A 17,712-nucleotide genomic window follows, 5' to 3' on the forward strand; every position below is an offset into this window, starting at 1 on the left:
AATGGGGATTGCTTTTCATCACGGATTTGCAAACATTAGTCTCGGAGTTCAACGGTAAAAGGCTGACCAATGGGAAAAGCACCAAAAGCTCATTTTACACACATGAACATATGGACAAAGAGCAGGCTATCAGGGCCCTCAAGCCTGCTCTATCATTCATAAACCATAGAATCCCTACAGTGTGGAAGCAGGCCATTCAGCCCATCAAGTCCACACCAACCCTCTCAAGAGCATCCCACCCAGACCCACCCCCACTATTCAATTTCTGTAATCCTACATTTCCCATGACTAATCCATCTTGCCTGCACATCCCTGGATACTATGAGCAATTTAGTATGATCGTGGTTGATATGTTTATGCTTGAAATTCCACCTTCCCATCTACCTCAGATATCCCTTGATTCCCCTGCCTGCCATCTTTTGTGAGCTGTATTTAGCAATCATGTGTATCGCATTGGCCTGACACTCCTAGAAACGCCCAATCAAAATACAACCTCAGGCCAATGACATGGAAATCATAGTTAACCAATCACGGTTGAATTGTCAGTATCTATTTCAGTTTCAAAGCCAAATAGATAGGTTCAATGAGTGGGAAAGAATCTGGCAGATGGAGTTTAATGTGGGAAAATGTGAAGTTGTTGTTCACTTTGGTAGGAAGAATATAAAAGCAGAATATTAGTTACGTGGAGAACGATTGCAGAATTCTGAGATGCAGTGGGATCTAGATGTTCAAGTGAGTGAATTACAAATAGGTTAATATACAGGTCCAGCAGATAATCAGAAAGGCATATCAAACACTAGCCTTTATTACAAAAGGAATTAAACAAAAAAGTAAGAATGTTATCCAGGGAATTAGTGAGACCATACCTCAAATACTCTGCACAATTTTGGTCTCCCTATTTAATGAAGTATGTAATACATTTGAGGTGGTTCACCTGGAAAAGCGGGTTATCTTCTGAGGAAAGGTTGGACATTCTGGGCTTGTTTCCACTGGAGCTTAGAAAGGTGAGGGGTGCCTTGAATGAAGTTTAAAAGATCCTGAATGGGTGCGACAAGGTGGACGTGAAAAGGATGTTTACTCTTGTGGGTGAGTCCCTGTGCACAAACTAAACTGGCAGAAGCATACAAGTCATAGGAGACCCTGAGCTCCAAAGTACTGGAGGGCTAAAGTCGTGTGTGTTGGCTTTGAAAGCAACATGGTGAGGCTGGGGGTTTGTCAATGAACACTTGCATGGACTAAGGGTCAAGGAAGATGGTTTCCTTGGAACATGCAGATTAATGAGCTCAACACACAGTTAGATGATGGCCAGGGCAAGCAATCAGTTGTTGGGAATTTGTGCTGTCTAGTTTCCTAGGAAAGGAGAATAAAATAGGAAATGGTATATAATTAAAGACAGTTGGAATGTTAATGAGATAAAGATGCACAGAAATGATTTAGTCACCGCTCAGTAGTGGGAGTCTGAAGTCACCATTTTACCTTACGGCAATATCACAAAACTTTTTATCAACACTGAGATTCTAATTTTTTTTCAACTCGCTGTTCTTGCTATTGTTCATGTTGCACTAGGAGGGGCAACGTTCTACCCTGGGTTTTAGATCAGAATTAAATGTCATCATCCTGAAACTTTAACTCAGTTTCTCTCCCCATGGATGCTGCTGGTCGTACTGAGTATTTTCAGCATCTTCTTTCAAGAGCCTATGTTATTTCATGAGTGAAATTCAATGAGATCAGTTGAGTATGATGCAGCTTTACAAATCTGGGCTGGCTAATTTTAACTCAAAACTTTCTAATTGCCTTTGATTTCATTTTCCTGATTATAGTTTCTAAAATCTTGCTCTGATGTTAAGGTAATGGTCCTCCAGCTACAAGAAAAGTCCCAACTCCCTTGGGTAATAAGAGTGCCACCTTTCCGCTCTCCATTCCTGTAGAGATAGAACTAGCAACAACTGGAAGATGTTGCAGGTCCCTGCACTATTGCTGCTCCCATTCTTGTTTTAGAAAATATGAAAAAAAAAATCAGCTTTATAACTGTGTAAGATAGGAAATATATATTTTAGATATTTTCATACTTTATTATATTATTGTTGTTGTGTTCCCTCCCCTTTCAATTTTCTACAGCCGATACCTGAAACGCAGATCTCTGCCAAGAGACAAGACTATATCCACTGTTCACCACCTCACCAATTAAGATCACAACAAACCAATTCCAATCATTGGCTGATGATCATACACATGATCACTTAGCAGCACTTCACAGAACCATAATGTTCTGAACAAACTTCCCCTCCTTACCTTATGAAGTCAAGGCTAAAGTACTCAAAACACAACAGCTCACTCAGAATGGATCAAGAGTAGAACTTGGCTGTTCTCGGCTCTGTACCATTCTACCTTTACCAGAGAAGAGGTTTGGAGAGAATTATTTGGAGAATGAACTATATTTTCCATTTCTTATATTGTACTTTGAGATCCTCAATGGGCATCACCATCTTGATGAGAAGCTGATTCCATCCCTGCCACTGCCTTCCCTGATTGCCAAACAGTAGGAAATCCAGGCCAATGTGTTATTTACTCCACAGAATGAAATGTGGAGGCTGCAGTCATGTTATAAAGAAATATTTCTACCTTCTAAAGGAACATAGAAGCTTAGGAGCAGGAGTAGGCCATTTGCGCTCTTAATTAAGGATGAGATTAGGGCAATAGGGAGACATGATTTGGAATCTAAGGAACAAAATGTTGAATCCATTTGGATGGAGATCAGGAATAGCATAGGGAAGAAGTCATTGGTGAGAGTAGTCTATAGGCCACCCAATAATAATGCTATAGTGGCATAGGCGATCAATCAAGAAATATCTGACACATTTAAGAATGGAACAGTAGTAGTCATGGGGACTTTAATCTGTATATTGATTGGTCAAATCAGGTCAGTAGAGGCAGTCTTGAAGAGGATCCATAAACATCCATAGAACTCATCTGTGATAACTTTCTTGAATAGCATGTCACAAGGGAGTATGCAATCTTAGATCTTGTCCTGTGTAATGAGACAGGTAAAATTCATGATCGCATAGTTAAAGAACCTCTCGGAAAGTGATCACAGGATGATCGAATTTTAGATGCAAATGGAGGATGAAATAGTATCGTCTAAAACCAGAGTGTTTTGCTTAAACAAGGGAGACTATAATGGGATGAGGAAGAAGTTGGCTAAATTAGACTGGGAACACAGGTTATATGGTGGAACAGTGGAGGACTTTCGAAGAGATTTTTTACAGTGCTCAAGGAAAGTATATTCCAGTCAAAAACAAGGATAGCAACGGTAGGAAGAACTAGCCTTGGATAACCAAGGAAATAAAGGAAGGCAAACAATTAAAAGCTCAGGCTTACAAAGTAGCAGAGAGTAGTAGGAAACAGGAAGATTGGGAAAACCTTAGAAAGCAACAGAGAACCACAAAGCAAGCAACAAAGAAAGGAAAGATAGATTATGAAGGCAAATTAGCACAGAATATAAAAACAGTTATGAAAAATTTTTATAAATATATAAAATGGAAAAGGGTGGCTAAAGTGGACATAGGTCCCTTGCAGGATGAGAAAGGGGAATTAATATTGGGTAATGCTGAAACAACTGAGGCATTGACTAACTATTTTGTGACAGTCTTCACAGTGGAAGATGTATTTAACATGCCAAAGACTGATGTTAAGAATACGATAGGAGATAAGGACCTCAAATCAATTGTTATCACTAAAGGGGTTGTGTTGAGCAAACTTGATGGTTTAAAGGTACATAAGTCCCCTGGTCCAGATGGAATGCATCCCAGGGTGCTGAAACAAATGGCAGGAGTTATAGTAGATGCGTTAGTGGTAAGTTACCAACATTCACTGGACTCTGGGCAAATCCCGGCAGATTGGAAGACAGTGAATGGTTAAAAATGGGTGTAGGCAAAAGGCAGGTAACTATAGACCAGTTAGCTTAACATCTGTAGTCGGGAAAATGCTGGAGGCTATCATTAAAGAAGAAATTGTGAGACATCTGGATGGAAAGGGCACCATCAGGCAGACACAGCATGGATTCAGGAAGGGAAGGCCATGTTTGAGAATGTGACAAGTGCAGTAGATGGAGGGGAACAGTTGGATGTTGTATACTTGGATTTCCAGAAGGATAAGGTGCCACATAAAAGACTCACCCATAAAATAAGAATGCATGGAGTTGCGGAGAATGTACTAGCATGGATAGAGAATTGGTTAACCAACAGAAAGCAGAGAGTTGGTCTAAATGGGTGTTTGTCTGGTTGGAGATCAGTGGTGAGTGGGGTGCCCCAGGAGTTGGCATTGGGCCTGCAACTGTTCATTATCTATATAAATGATTTGGAAGAGGAGACTGAATGTAACATATCCAATTTTGCTGACGACACTAAATAGAGTGGAAAGGCTAACTGTGCAGAGAATGTGGAGGGTTTGCAGAGAGATTTAGATAGGTTAAATGAGTGGGCAAGGGTCTGGCAGCTGGAGTACAATGTTGGTAAATGTGAGGTTATCCATTTTAGAAGTAAAAAAAGTAGGTCGGAGTATTATTTAAATGGTGAAAGATTGCAGCATGCTGTTGCGCAGAGGGACTTAGGAGTGCTCATACATGAATCACTAAAAGTTGATTTGCAGGTGCAACAGGTAGTCAGGAAGGTAAATGGAATATTGGCTGTCATTGCTACAGGATTTGAATTTAAGAGCAGGGAGGTTCTTCTGCGATTGTAGAATGTATTGGTGAGGCCGCACCTGGAGTATTGTGCACAGCTCTGGTCTCCTTACTTGAAGAAGGGTATACTGGCTTTGGAGGCAGTGCAGAGGGGGGTCACCAGGTTGATTCCAGAGATGAGGGGATTATGCTATGAGAAGAGATTGAGCCGCATAGGACTGTACTCGCTAAAATTTAGAACAGTGAGAGGGAATCTTATAGATAAGATAGAAGCAGGCAAGTTGTTTCACTGGCAGGTAAGATTAGGACGAGGGGACATGGCCTCAAGACTAGCGGGGCGTAGATTTAGGACAGAGATGAGGAGGAACTGCTTTTCCTAGAGAGCAGTGAATCTATGGAATTAAATATATTCAAGACTCAGTTGGATGGAATTTTGCATAATAGGGGAATTAAGGGTTATGGGGATAATGCAAGTAGGAGGAGCTGAGACAATGGATAGATCAGCCATGATCTTCATGAATGGCAGAGCAGGCTTGACGGGCCAAATGGCCTACTCCTGCTTCTATTACTATGAAACTATGAAACAGCCCTTGAGCTTGTGGCTGATCTGTGGTCTAACTCCATACAGCTGCCTTTGGCTCATATCCCTTCATAATTTTGCTTAACAAAAGATTATCCATCTCAGATCCATCTCACCGTGGGCAGCACGATGGCACAGTGGTTAGCACTGCTGCCTCACAGCGCCAGAGACCCGGGTTCAATTCCCGACTCAGGCGACTGACTGTGTGGAGTTTGCACATTCTCCCCGTGTCTGTGTGGGTTTCCTCCGGGTGCTCCGGTTTCCTCCCACAGTCCAAAGATGTGCAGGTCAGGTGAATTGGCCATGCTAAATTGCCCGTAGTGTTAGGTAAAGGGGTAAATGTAGGGGTATGGGTGGGTTGCGCTTCGGCGGGTCGGTGTGGACTTGTTGGGCCGAGGGGCCTGTTTCCACACTGTAAGTAATCTAATCTAAAATTAACAACTGATCCAGAGTCAATTGCCATTTGTGAAAGAGAGTTCTAAACATCTGTCAAAGTGCTCCCTAATATCTTTATAAACCTTTCCTGTTAACATCTTGAAGACTTGTATCAGATCATCCCTTAGTCTTCTAAAGTCTGGAGAAAACAGGCCTAATTTATATAATCTCTCCTCATAATTTAACCCCTAACATCCAGATAGCTTTCTTTGCATCTCACAATACTGGGACAAAATAGCATGCCTCTCTCTTGAGTCCCTTCCCTTTGAAACAAAATGTGAGGATGCCTTTTTAACAGGAATGTTTACCGTTTCAGTCTGCCAGAAGGTATCCACAATTGGACACTTGCCATTACCAATGACACGATGATACCATGTCCAAGCCTCCGGGTTAATGGGCTCTCCAGCACAGCCTAGGATCCTCAAAGACTTGAGATCAAACCTGAAGCAGTCAAGTGAAAAGAACGTCTCATGGAGGAAGAAAGAAGATTTTTAAATTACATGCAACACTTAAAGAATGATGTTACAATATAGCAGAAATTGGACATTCAGAAGGAGGAAGTAAAGCCTTAAATTGGAAAATAAATTAAAGCTTGAAGTATCATTATTGACAGAGGTCCTTTGAAATCTGTAAAGGAAAGGACAATTTGTTTGCAATAGAGAATGGAGAAAGTAAATATAAAGGTTATAGCAAGTCTATCAGTGTTGAAAAGGAAATTCAATCTTGCGGCACAATTTTACGATTATTTTAGTTGGACAGAATGGTTTGTTTTAAATGTGCTCTTCACAAATAATAAATACCAGACCCTAAACTTTAATTCTGCAGTGGTCACCTTGCAAAGCTACACTACGTAGAATCAAACATGTTTCTGTTAGATGTCAGAGTTTGTTAACAAATGGTATGTAAGATAATCAGAATTACCATGTAAAGTATCATTCTCCTTACTGAAACATCTTTTCTTCTAATGTGCAAAACTGAACATGTTCTGAAATGGTTGTGATATCTTGACAAAAGCAGAATTTCTCATTGGTTGAAGTAAATTTTCTCACAGTTGGTTGTCATCCAGTGATCGACACTAGAAGAATGTCCGCATGGACATTTCTAAGAGCTCACTGGGTTGTCTTGTTAGTTGATAGTTACTGTTTCAGCTCATGGGGGTGAGTTCCTGGTGAGACACTGGCAACCATTGTAACTCTACGAAGGGAAAAGAGAGAAAAGGTGGGGAATAGACAAGGGAGGAGGAGCAGACAAAAAGATGAAAAGTGGCTCAAAGAAGACAGGAAGATTGACAAAAAGGAGCAACTGTTCTTAGGTGCAGACAGATAATTGAGAAAGAAAGCAAAGCCACCACTAAATTCAGTAAATGGGGCCCAGAGCTGTAGGCCATACTATGGTCTGGTATGGCTCCAGTTAGTTCTCAAAAAGCATCATCATTTCAACAGATTTGATGAACCCCTCCATACTGAAATCAAAATCCAAGAAACATCATCATCTATAACTTCAAACACTTCGGAAAACTCCTATAGATATTTAAATGCTACATAATTTCAAGTTTTTAGATTATGCTAGACTGTTCCAGGGATCCAACACATAGAATTGAATTACATAGAAACAAGTTTTCTGGCTCAGCCAGCCTGTCTTAGTTTTTATCCCCCACACATGCAATAAAGGCAGAATACAGGAGCTCCTCATTTGATCAATCCTCAGAATACTCTAGAAGATTCAAATTGCCGTAAGCTCACTGCATGTAACTAGCACAGCTTAGTGGGCACTTCATGCTTCACGCATTCAGTGAATATTTCAAATCAGTTTCCTAACTTTCTTACTTTCTCACTGGTTCCTCTCCAAACTTCATCAGCATCCTAATCACTGTGGGCGCTGTGTAAAGCTTTGTCACTTTATACTTTTCAATCATTTCATACAGCCTCCCGACGTGTGGATAGAGTAAGAGACCTTCAAACTAAAACAGAGAGAGAAATTTAATCAAAATACGACCTTTGGAAAATCATCCAATTCATGTGCATAATTTTTAAAAATCTTTCTCAAATCTAGTAGTAGTGTCCTCTGGTTTTATAGTGAAACTTCTCGTGGAACCTAGCCTCGAGGCAGTCACCCTACCATTTTGTGAGCTAAGAATTTAGAATTGAGAATTCATAAGGTGCAAACAATAACCTTTGATCCTATTTCAGATCTGGCAGGAACAGTAGGTCACCTCATCCACTCTGCAGGTCACCTTCTTGTACAGCTCTGTAAAGGGCTTCAGAAGGCACTTTGAAGAACACAAGGATCAGGCTGACTTCCTGCTCCCTCCCTCTCTCAAGCAATCAGGCTTCAAATAGGGAGATCCAAGGAGAAGAAAGAATAAATACTACTGACTCTTTTATTTAGCTAAATTTCCTATGTGTTCCCTTGTTCCTATTTACATGACTTTATTGAAGCAGGAGAAAGTGAAGATTGCAGATAGAGTCATAGAATCACAGAGATGTACAGCATGGAAACAGACCCTTCAGTCCAACTCATCCATGCCGACCAGCTATCCCAACCCAGTCTAGTCCCACCTGCCAGCACCTGGCCCATATCCCTCCAAACCCTTCCTATTCATATACACATCCAAATGCCTCTTAAATGTTGCAATTGTACCAGCCTCCACCACTTCCTCTGGCAGCTCATTGCATACACGTACCACCCTCTGTGCAAAAACATTGCCCGTCAGGTCTCTTTTATATCTTTCCCCTCTCACCCTAAACCTATGCCCTCTAGTTCTGGACTCCCCATCCCCAGGGAAAAGACTTTGTCTAATTATCCTATCCATGCCCCTCATGATTTTATAAATCTCTATAAGGTCACCCCTCAGCCTCGGCGCTCCAGGGAAAACAGCCATAGCCTGTTCAGCCTATCCCTATAGCTCAGATCCTCCAACCCTGGCAACATGCTTGTAAATCTTTTCAAGTTTCAAAACATCCTTCTGATAGGAAGGAGACCAGAATTACACAATATTCCAACAGAGGTCTAACCAATGTCGTGTCCAGCCGCAAAATGACCTCCCAACTCCTGTACTCAATACTCTAACCAATAAAGGAAAGCATACCAAACACCACCTTCACTATCCTATCTACTGCGACTCCACTTTCAAGGAGCTATGAATCTGCACTCCAAGGTCTCTTTGTTCAACAATTCTCCCTAGGACCTTACCATGAAGTGTATAAGTCCTGCTAAGATTTGATTTCCCAAAATGCAGCACCTCATATTTATCTAAATTAAACTCCATCTGCCACTCCTCAGCCCATTGGCACATCTGATCAAGATCCCATTGTAATCTGAGGTAACCCTCTTCACTGTCCACTACACCTCCAATTTTGGTATCATCATGCTGGAGATCAGAGTCGGAAAGTGTGGCACTGGAAAAGCACAGCAGGTCAAGTAGCATCTGAGGAGCAGCAGAGTCAATGTTTTGGGCATAAGCCCTTTATCAGGAATGTCATGTTCCTGATGAAGGGCTTATGCCTGACTTTATTAAGTAGAAAAGTGTGGAGAAGTAGTTAATGAACCTGTTTCTAATAAGCCAAGCATTTTGATTGAGAAAATGTCAAAATAACTTGACAGAGTACAACACATGTTCAGCATATGCTTCAGGCCTTGCTTCTGAATGATGACAGCCATCTGCAAATAGTGTTCCTCACCCGAAATACAGGTGGCCAGTTGTTGGACATTAGGGGGTGGGGAAGGGTACCTCACTACCCACTAAATTGCCAAAGGCTGCACATCTCAAGTTAGCCCATGTTCTGTCCCAGACATTCATGTGTTTCTTCACAGAGTGTTCAGAAAGCAGCCGGAAAGGGTTTTTAAAATTTTTTTGTTCACTTTCATGGGACCTGTAGAGGCAGAATGCCTGCTTGTCCTCTGCTGCATCATTCAATATTCCCACAATTCCACGACTTGCACAATTTTTAAAGGTCTGAGGTGGTCAGGACATGCCAAGGTGGGGGTACCCTCTGAAGGATGCACATCAGTAATCATTTTATGGAGTGGGGGGGGGGTGGGAAGGCTGCAGAAAATTGTGTGGCAAGATCTCTGAGGGGTAATAGCTGTGGTCTTTCCTTCCTCTAGTCATAGGGCATGGACTCCTCAACTCTCCCCCTCCCCGATATCCACCAGCTAGCACAGGAAGGATGGCTCCATTGATCTGGTGGTTACTTCACAGAGCAGAGAGTGGGCAGCTATACGGTCACTGGCAAAGTGCTAGGGAGCCCCAGACAAATCCTCTTCATCATTGGCCTTAATGGTTTAAATTGGATACCCACCTATGTAGAGAGGGTAGCTGATCTATATCCCATGGAAAACTTCCTTGATTGTAGGAATATAAAACCTCCCCGCTCCCCCTCCCCCACCAATTCCGCCTTCTTTCCCCATTGCTCCAAACACCTTTCTCCCCCACTACCCGTCGGATCTGTGATACTAACCAACACCCCCCCCCCCCCCCCTCGTAACCAAACCTCAGGCCTTGGAGTGGGTTGTCTCTTTGGCTGGGATGATGCCAAACGATTCAGACCCTTCTAAATAGAAAACATTACCTCAGCAAGATGGAGGCTTCTACCTGCAATATATGATCAAACCTGTCCAGAGTGAATTCTCTACTCTAACAAATACTCTGAATACTGTCTCCACTCACAAGAACACATGTCGCACCATTTGCCAGTGGACCATAGATAACATAGGAGTGTCCAGTAATCCATCCAATATCGGCTGTGCACCAGTAGACATCATCGTCTTGGTAATCAAAGACATATTTAAAACTGACCGCAGTGTAAATTAAATAGCCTGCAACAGTGTGCAGTACACCCTAGAATAAAAGCAAAACAAAAGTTATTGTCAGTAATGTTCACTTCTGGTGAACTTACAGAATCAGAATTGTTCCAGTTCAGGGGGAGGCCATTCGGCCCACTTTGTTTTACTGTCTTCAAATGAGCATTTCACTTAATACCATTCTCCTGCCTTCTCCCTGTAACCCTCCACATTGTTGTATGCAAATTAACAGCCTCTTGAAATCCTAAATGGAATCTGCCTCTGCACACTATAATGCAGTGCACTCTAGACCCGAACCACTCACTGCGTGAAAACATTTTTCCTAATTTCACTTATTTTACTTTTCTATTCATCCAAAGAATGTTACTGGCTAGATCTGCATTTATTGGAGTTCAGAGTCGAAGAGTGTGGCGCTGGAAAAACACAGCTGGTCAGGCAGCATTCGAGGAGCAGGAGAATCGACGTTTTGGACATAAGCCCTTCATTAGGAATATCAGGTTCCCCAAGCACCCAGGCAATTAAAAAAAATGCTTGCAGAAGGCAGCTTTGTATGTATGAATGTATGCTGCTTCTAGCAACTTATCAGCTAAATTGGTGACCTTAAATCTTAAACAATTAGTTGTAGCTAATTGCACACTCAGGGTTGTTCAGCAAGTGTTGTCTAGTTGTGGACTCAGACCTAACGCTAGACACTTCATTTTGGGTTTTACATAGAAGGCTTGCCTTGGGTTTTCCTGTTGATCCGCTTGTGTAGAGGATGAAGAGTGGATGTTCAGCATCAACCCATTCTGGTTCGCAATGCTCACTCACATCTTTCATTAGTGCATCCCAGCATATATCTGTTTCACAGTTCCAGAATAACTACGAGAAAAAATTAGAGCATTACCATATTTCCCAAGTTAACATTTTGCTGCCACATAAAGTGCAGAATGAGAGGTGTCATTTTATCCTTCAACTTCCAGCCCTGGGCATAAAGCATTGCCTGGCCAAAGGATACACAAGAAAATCTGATGGGGACAGTTGCACACTTTTTACAGATCCTGCAAGACTTACTTGCCATTAAAGTCATTTATCAGACAGACACTGAACTGTTCTCAGTCTTCATTTATGCTATTCCAAAACTTGGAGGCTAAGGAATGTCATTTGTGGGCGGCACAGTGGCACAGTGGTTACCACTGCTGCCTCACAGCGCCAGAGACCCGGGTTCAATTCCCGACTCAGGCGACTGTCTGTGTGGAGTTTGCACGTTCTCCCCGTGTCTGCGTGGGTTTCCTCCGGGTGCTCCGGTTTCCTCCCACATCACAAAGATGTGCAGGGTCAGGTGAATTGGCCATACTAAATTGCCCGTAGTGTTAGGTAAGGGGTAAATGTAGGGGTATGGGTGGGTTTCGCTTCGGCGGGTCGGTGTGGACTTGTTGGGCCGAAGGGCCTGTTTCCACACTGTAATCTAATCTAATCTAATCTAATCTAATCTAATCTAATCTAATCTAATCTAAAGGACAATGCAGCATTCCCCATCTGGTGCCGCGAATTCATGACCCTTCAGTGTAACAACAACAAATTGAGAGTGGGAGCTTGCTATGTTGGAAGAGTTACAGGTCAAACTCTCAACTAAAACATGTTCTATTTTCAGCAAAAATGATATAGCTATGGAAAGGAATGAGATGGAAGATCTTGGTTGTGTTGCCTGACTGGTCTGTGCAAGGTTAACTGATCACCATAAGATGACAACTGAATTCCAGAATTGGAAATAGATAGATTGATCTGGATACAGTAAAGTTTGCTTTGAGCTAAATACTGTAGAGACTAGTCCAGGACAGGAGCAGCTTATAATACCCAGCAACAGATTGATAACCAAAACCTATTGGCAAAGTACAAATTTCAGTAACAACCACTAAAGTAAAGTATCAACTGCAACTGTTGTTACTGCAATCACAGTCCAGTAACAGAATTAGGACCTACCAGAGACAGTAGTGAAAAGTAAATAGAAAAATAATAATTCCAAATCAAAGAGTGGTAAAGAAATAAAATTGTTTACTCGTTGATCTGGCATCATATGGACTGGAAAAATACTCACTGTTCAGCAGAAAGCCAGAACAGAGTATTGAGAGCTTTGATTAGGGAGGGAGGATAAATGTTGTGCGGCCTATAAACTGAGACCATCATGTATGAATATGTGGAAGGGGCATACCTGAGGGACCAAATAGTTTCACTATCAAAAATTTCATATATTTTTGTTTCACGTCATCATCACTTAATCATCATTTTTCTTTTACTGAATCGGTATTTACCTGTAGGATGTTACAGCTATCCTGTTCATGGTTGTTTCTCACTTTATCACCAAGGTGTTGTACCACAATGCACTTTTTCAGAATAAAGTTTTCTCTGAAATAAATTATAAATACATTTGTAAAGAGTGATTCATATTTAAATGAAATGATAAATGTAATATATTCTTGTTGTAGCAGGACTTCCTTTTTTAAATTTCTTAATGGGATATGGACCTCACATTCAGCATTTATTGCCCATCCCTAATTGCTCTGGAGAAACTGGTGGTGAGCTGCCTTCTTTGAACTGCTGCAGTTCCTAGGGTGTAGGTACACCCATAGTACCATTTTGATGGAAGTTCCACAACATTGACAGAATGACCCTGACGGAAATGCAATCTAGTTCCAAGTCAGGATGGTGAGGGGTTCAGAGGGCAACTTGCAGATGGCGCTGTTCCAATCTATCTGCTGCCTCTAGATGGTAGAGTTTGTGGACTTGGGAGGTGCTGTTAAAGGAAACTCGGCAAATTACTTTAGTGTACCTTGTGGATAACACACATTACCGCTATTGTGTGTTAGTAGTGGAAAGGGTGAATGTTGAAGGTATGGATGGGCTGTCACTCAATGGACTGCTTTGTCTTGAATGGCATTGACCTTATTGAATATTGTTTGACTTGTGTTCATCCAGACAAGTGGAAGTCTGGTCTTGCTGTATTTGGACATCGACTGCTTCAGTATCTGAGGGATCGCAAACACTGCTGAACATTGTGCAGTCATTAGCAAACATCCCCACTTCTGACCCTATGATGGAGGAGAGGTCATTGATGAAGCAGCTGAATGTGGGCCTAAGACACTACCCTGAGGAACTCTTGCAGTGATGTCCTGAACTGAGATGACCATAATCATCTTTCTGTGTACCAGGTATGACTCCAATCAACGGTGAGTTTTCCCCTGACCCCCATTGACTCCAGTTTTATTAGGGCTCCTTGATGACTCAGTCAAATGTGGTCTTGATGTCAAGGCAATTGTTTTTGTGGCCTTTTTAATTTATTCACAGGATATTGGTGTCGCTGGATGGAACAGCATTCATTACCCATCCCTAATTGCCCAGAGGGCAGTTAAGAGTCAACCACATTGCTGTGGGTCTGGAATCATGTAGCATGATAGATTTTCTTCCATAAATTTCATTAGTGAAACAGATAGATTTTTTACAATTGTCAGTGATTACATGGTTGTTGTTAGACTGGCACTTATTTAAAGTTCCAGATTATTATTGAATTCAAATCTCACCACCTGCCATGGTCGTATTTGAACCCATGTCCCTAGACCCTTAGCCTTGTGATATGACCATGTCAGTGCTTCCCAGTTACTTGCACTACACAAAACAATCAAATAATGGCCATTACATTAAATATCACTAATGCAAGAGGTAGGAATGGGTGGGAGTGTTTACATTTTTTTATTTAATATTTTTGAGGAACACCCACCTTCAGAGACCAAGCCCTATAAATAGAGATGTGGGACATCACCGGAGACTCTCACTGATGATGTTACCTAGTGTGGTGACGAAATGTCTGAAAACAAGCCTTCAGGTTCAGCGAGCTAACTTACACACTTATTTTAGCAAGCATTTAAAATGGAAACCATGCTACATAGATATGCTCTCCCAACACCTGATCAAAATAAGGAAGTCAGAGCAATTCAAACGTAATGTGCAGAAATGACTGAGTCAGGATAAATAGGCAGGAGAAGACAAATGATCATGAAAAACAGAAGACTATTGAGACTGCTCTGCTATTCAATAATATCATGGCTGATCTAATCCAAGTCTTAACTCCACTTTCCTGGCTACATAATCCATAACTTTAGCCTTTCTTAGAGATCAAAAATCCACTCAACAAAGTTAAACATGATAACAGGATTGTGATGTACAGGAGCCAATGTGACTCACCGATGAAGCAAAGAAGTACATATGAATAGGCAATGATTCAAATTTCATCAATATCCTTAAACAGCACCTTCCAAACTCACTGTCATCTGGAAGGACAGGACATGGGAACATCACCAGGTAGAAGATCACCTCCAAGCCTCCAAACTTGACTTGGAAATATATTAGTGTTCCTTCAGTATTGCTCGGTCAAAATCTTGGAACTTGCTCACCAGCAGCATTATGAGTGTACCTACAGCACATGGAATGCAGTGGTACCAACAAGCAGTTCGCCAATAACTAGGACTGGACAATAAATGCTGGCCCAGCCAGTAATGAACACGTCCCATGAGTGAGTAAAATAAAACAATAAAGGGCAGTCTACATATCACATCTGCATAATCAAATCCACTCTTACCAGTTTTCATGCTGTTTTGTCATCTATCACAGTGCTCTTCTGGGTAACAGTAGTCACACAACCAACATTATTTCGCCTTTTGTTTTAATTAATTATAAACAAAGGGGAAAGAAGGTTTTGAGAGAAGACTTTCCTCAAAGTAATTTTGTAATCTTTAGATTAAAGAATTAGGATCTTAAATTAGAAATTCATACAATTTTCATTAGCAGTGTGTGAAACATTTAAAATCAAACATAGCATTTAAATGTCTTGATCTGAATGTTCCATCTAGTGAGATCTATTTAGTTCTATGACTTATGGTATTCAATATATTCGCCACAGACTGGTGCCGGTCCTCAGTGAGGCTGTCTCTCTCAAAAAGTAACTTAAGACAGTAAAGCTCAAAAAGATGTCTTGCAGAAATCTCACTTGTCTTTGCACTTCTCCAAGGCATCATCTGCGATCTGCTTTAGGTTTACCAACTTTTCTCCTCTGTAGAAACCATCTGAATTACAGAAAAGAGAGCCATGACTTGCCAACATTCATCAGGTTTTCTAGCACAACAGGTACAGCAACTGACTAGGATTAGGGTCAGGACAGTAAATTACTGCACAGGAGTGATTGTGTCCTTACCTGCAGTAACCAGTAATACACATTGTGAATCTAATATTCGCTCACACAGAGATTCAGCTGAGAAACCTGCAAACTAAATCACAAACACATAAAGTATTGGCTACTGCTGTTTAAGCAAGTTTTGATAAGATTTGTAGCTCAGGTTGAGGTTCTGGATGTGGGTTTGCTCGCTGAGCAGGAAGGTTCATTTCCAGACATTTTGTTACCCTACTAGGTAACATCTTCAGTGGGCTCAGGCGAAGCAATGCTGAAATTTCCTGCTTTTATCCTGAAAGTTCTTTGAAACCCAAACATATAAGTAGAAAGCAGGAATTTTCAGCATTGCTTCGCCTGAGGTCCACTAAAGACGTAATCTAGTAGGTTGACAAAACGTCTGGAAATGAACCTTCCAGCCCAGTGAGCAAACCTACAGCCACTGCTGTTTAATTAGCAAATCAGACACAACATTTTGGTGAGAGTATTATCCACGAGAATAAATTGTGTCGCTGAGGTCATGTCCAAATTCACATGTTCAGATGAAAGGCAAAATATTGGCCCAGACTTTCGAATGGCTAGATTGTGATTTTTGCTGCTTAGATGGGAGTTGCACGTTTCAACCTGGTGGAATCCCCAATATTCCCAAGGGAAATTGACCAGGCAATTGAAGATTCTGCTATGCAGGTCCCATGGACCTAGAACTTTGATTTAAATCAAAGAATTCAGAGGGGTTAACTGCAATTATGTAAATACTTCACATTCTATCAATTACCTGGCACCCTTTCCAGGTTTCACTATGGCTCTCTACCCTCTTGACACCCTATGTATCTTTCACATTGAGAGCCTTCTTACCCTGAAGCCCTACTCACCTGGTACCCTACCTATGCAGCACTGGGAGCATACCCACACATCATCCTACCTATTTGGCACCCTGTTATACCTACCCACACATTTCCCAGACAGTACGTTGCCATTTGCATGGGATCCTGGCTCAGAGTTTAGGCTGTATGTCCAGTCTCCAGTGAGCTGGAGACTGGATTATCTGAGACAATGAGTTAAACAACCAGACAATCTGGTTTTAGTTGTGTTGTTTGTTAACAAAGGCATCAGGACATACTTACCACCACTGAGTGCACCACTCCTATCCTTGCACATGCCAGCATTGCATATATCAGCTCTGGGATCACTGGTAAATATATGGCAACTCTGTCACCTTTCTTCACCCCTATAAAGAAAATAAGATTTTCTCCAGATTTTTTTTTATCACTGATGGATTTCTGATGTTATGTGTTGAAGTAAATCTTCAAAATTTGAGAAACATTGCAAGGCTCAGTCTGTCAATCAGCTTCCTGCATGATTGAATCAAGCAATGGAAAATTCTTTCTCCATTTATAGGCTTTTCTCCAAGAATTTTCAGTTTCGTTTTCCTTATATCATAGATACAGGGATTTGCACAAGGCAATTGTTAAAGAAGGTACAGCACAGAAACAAGCTATTCAACTTGTCAGCAACATCAACAGGCAAAGAACACAATGTCTGAAAGTTGTTCCATGGCACTTCACAGAGGTACAATCCATGAAATGGGAACACTGGGATAAAGGAACGTTAATGAGGAGTGATCAAAAGTTTGGTCAAAGAAGTTAACTTGAAGAAGAATCCACAGGAGTAGTACAGGATAATCACAGGTTTGTAACAGTGCAGAAGGAGGCCATTTAACCATCGTGTCTGTACTGGTTCCAATGCCTAGTGTCAATCTTTTGCCTTTGCTCCAAATCTCTGTACATCATTTCTATCCAATTAATCACCCAATGCCCTCTTGAACACCTCAATTGAACCAGCCTCCACCACATTTCCAGGCAGTGCATTCCAGACCATTGATGTTCTTTCCTCACAACACTCTTGCTTCATTTGCATATCACTTTAAATCTATCCCCTCTCCTGTTTGTCCCTTTTACACGCGGAAACAGCTTCTCCCTATCTACTCTGTCTAGTCCATTCAAGATTTTGAAAACC

General features: G+C 41.4%; 1 protein-coding gene across 4 annotated transcripts in view; it reads right to left on the reverse strand.

Annotated features, from left to right (window-relative positions):
- The window catches only part of acss2l (acyl-CoA synthetase short chain family member 2 like), a 134,893-nt gene that overhangs the window by 21,756 nt on the left and 95,425 nt on the right, over window positions 1-17,712 (reverse strand). For all 4 annotated transcript variants that reach the window (XM_087986695.1, XM_043687773.2, XM_043687772.2 and 1 more), the window contains 8 exons: window positions 16,821-16,924; window positions 15,724-15,796; window positions 15,520-15,595; window positions 12,791-12,884; window positions 11,223-11,360; window positions 10,366-10,536; window positions 7,523-7,656; window positions 6,005-6,137 (listed from right to left, as the gene is read on the reverse strand). In XM_087986695.1, coding sequence (XP_087842821.1) covers window positions 6,005-6,137; window positions 7,523-7,656; window positions 10,366-10,536; window positions 11,223-11,360; window positions 12,791-12,884; window positions 15,520-15,595; window positions 15,724-15,796; window positions 16,821-16,924 — 923 coding nt within the window. The remainder of the gene's footprint in view (window positions 1-6,004; window positions 6,138-7,522; window positions 7,657-10,365; window positions 10,537-11,222; window positions 11,361-12,790; window positions 12,885-15,519; window positions 15,596-15,723; window positions 15,797-16,820; window positions 16,925-17,712) is intronic.

This window comes from Chiloscyllium plagiosum, unplaced genomic scaffold (assembly GCF_037043375.1).
Source record: "Chiloscyllium plagiosum isolate Xiang-an unplaced genomic scaffold, Cpla_swu_hap1 HiC_scaffold_4, whole genome shotgun sequence".
In the NCBI taxonomy this organism is placed as follows: domain Eukaryota; kingdom Metazoa; phylum Chordata; class Chondrichthyes; order Orectolobiformes; family Hemiscylliidae; genus Chiloscyllium; species Chiloscyllium plagiosum.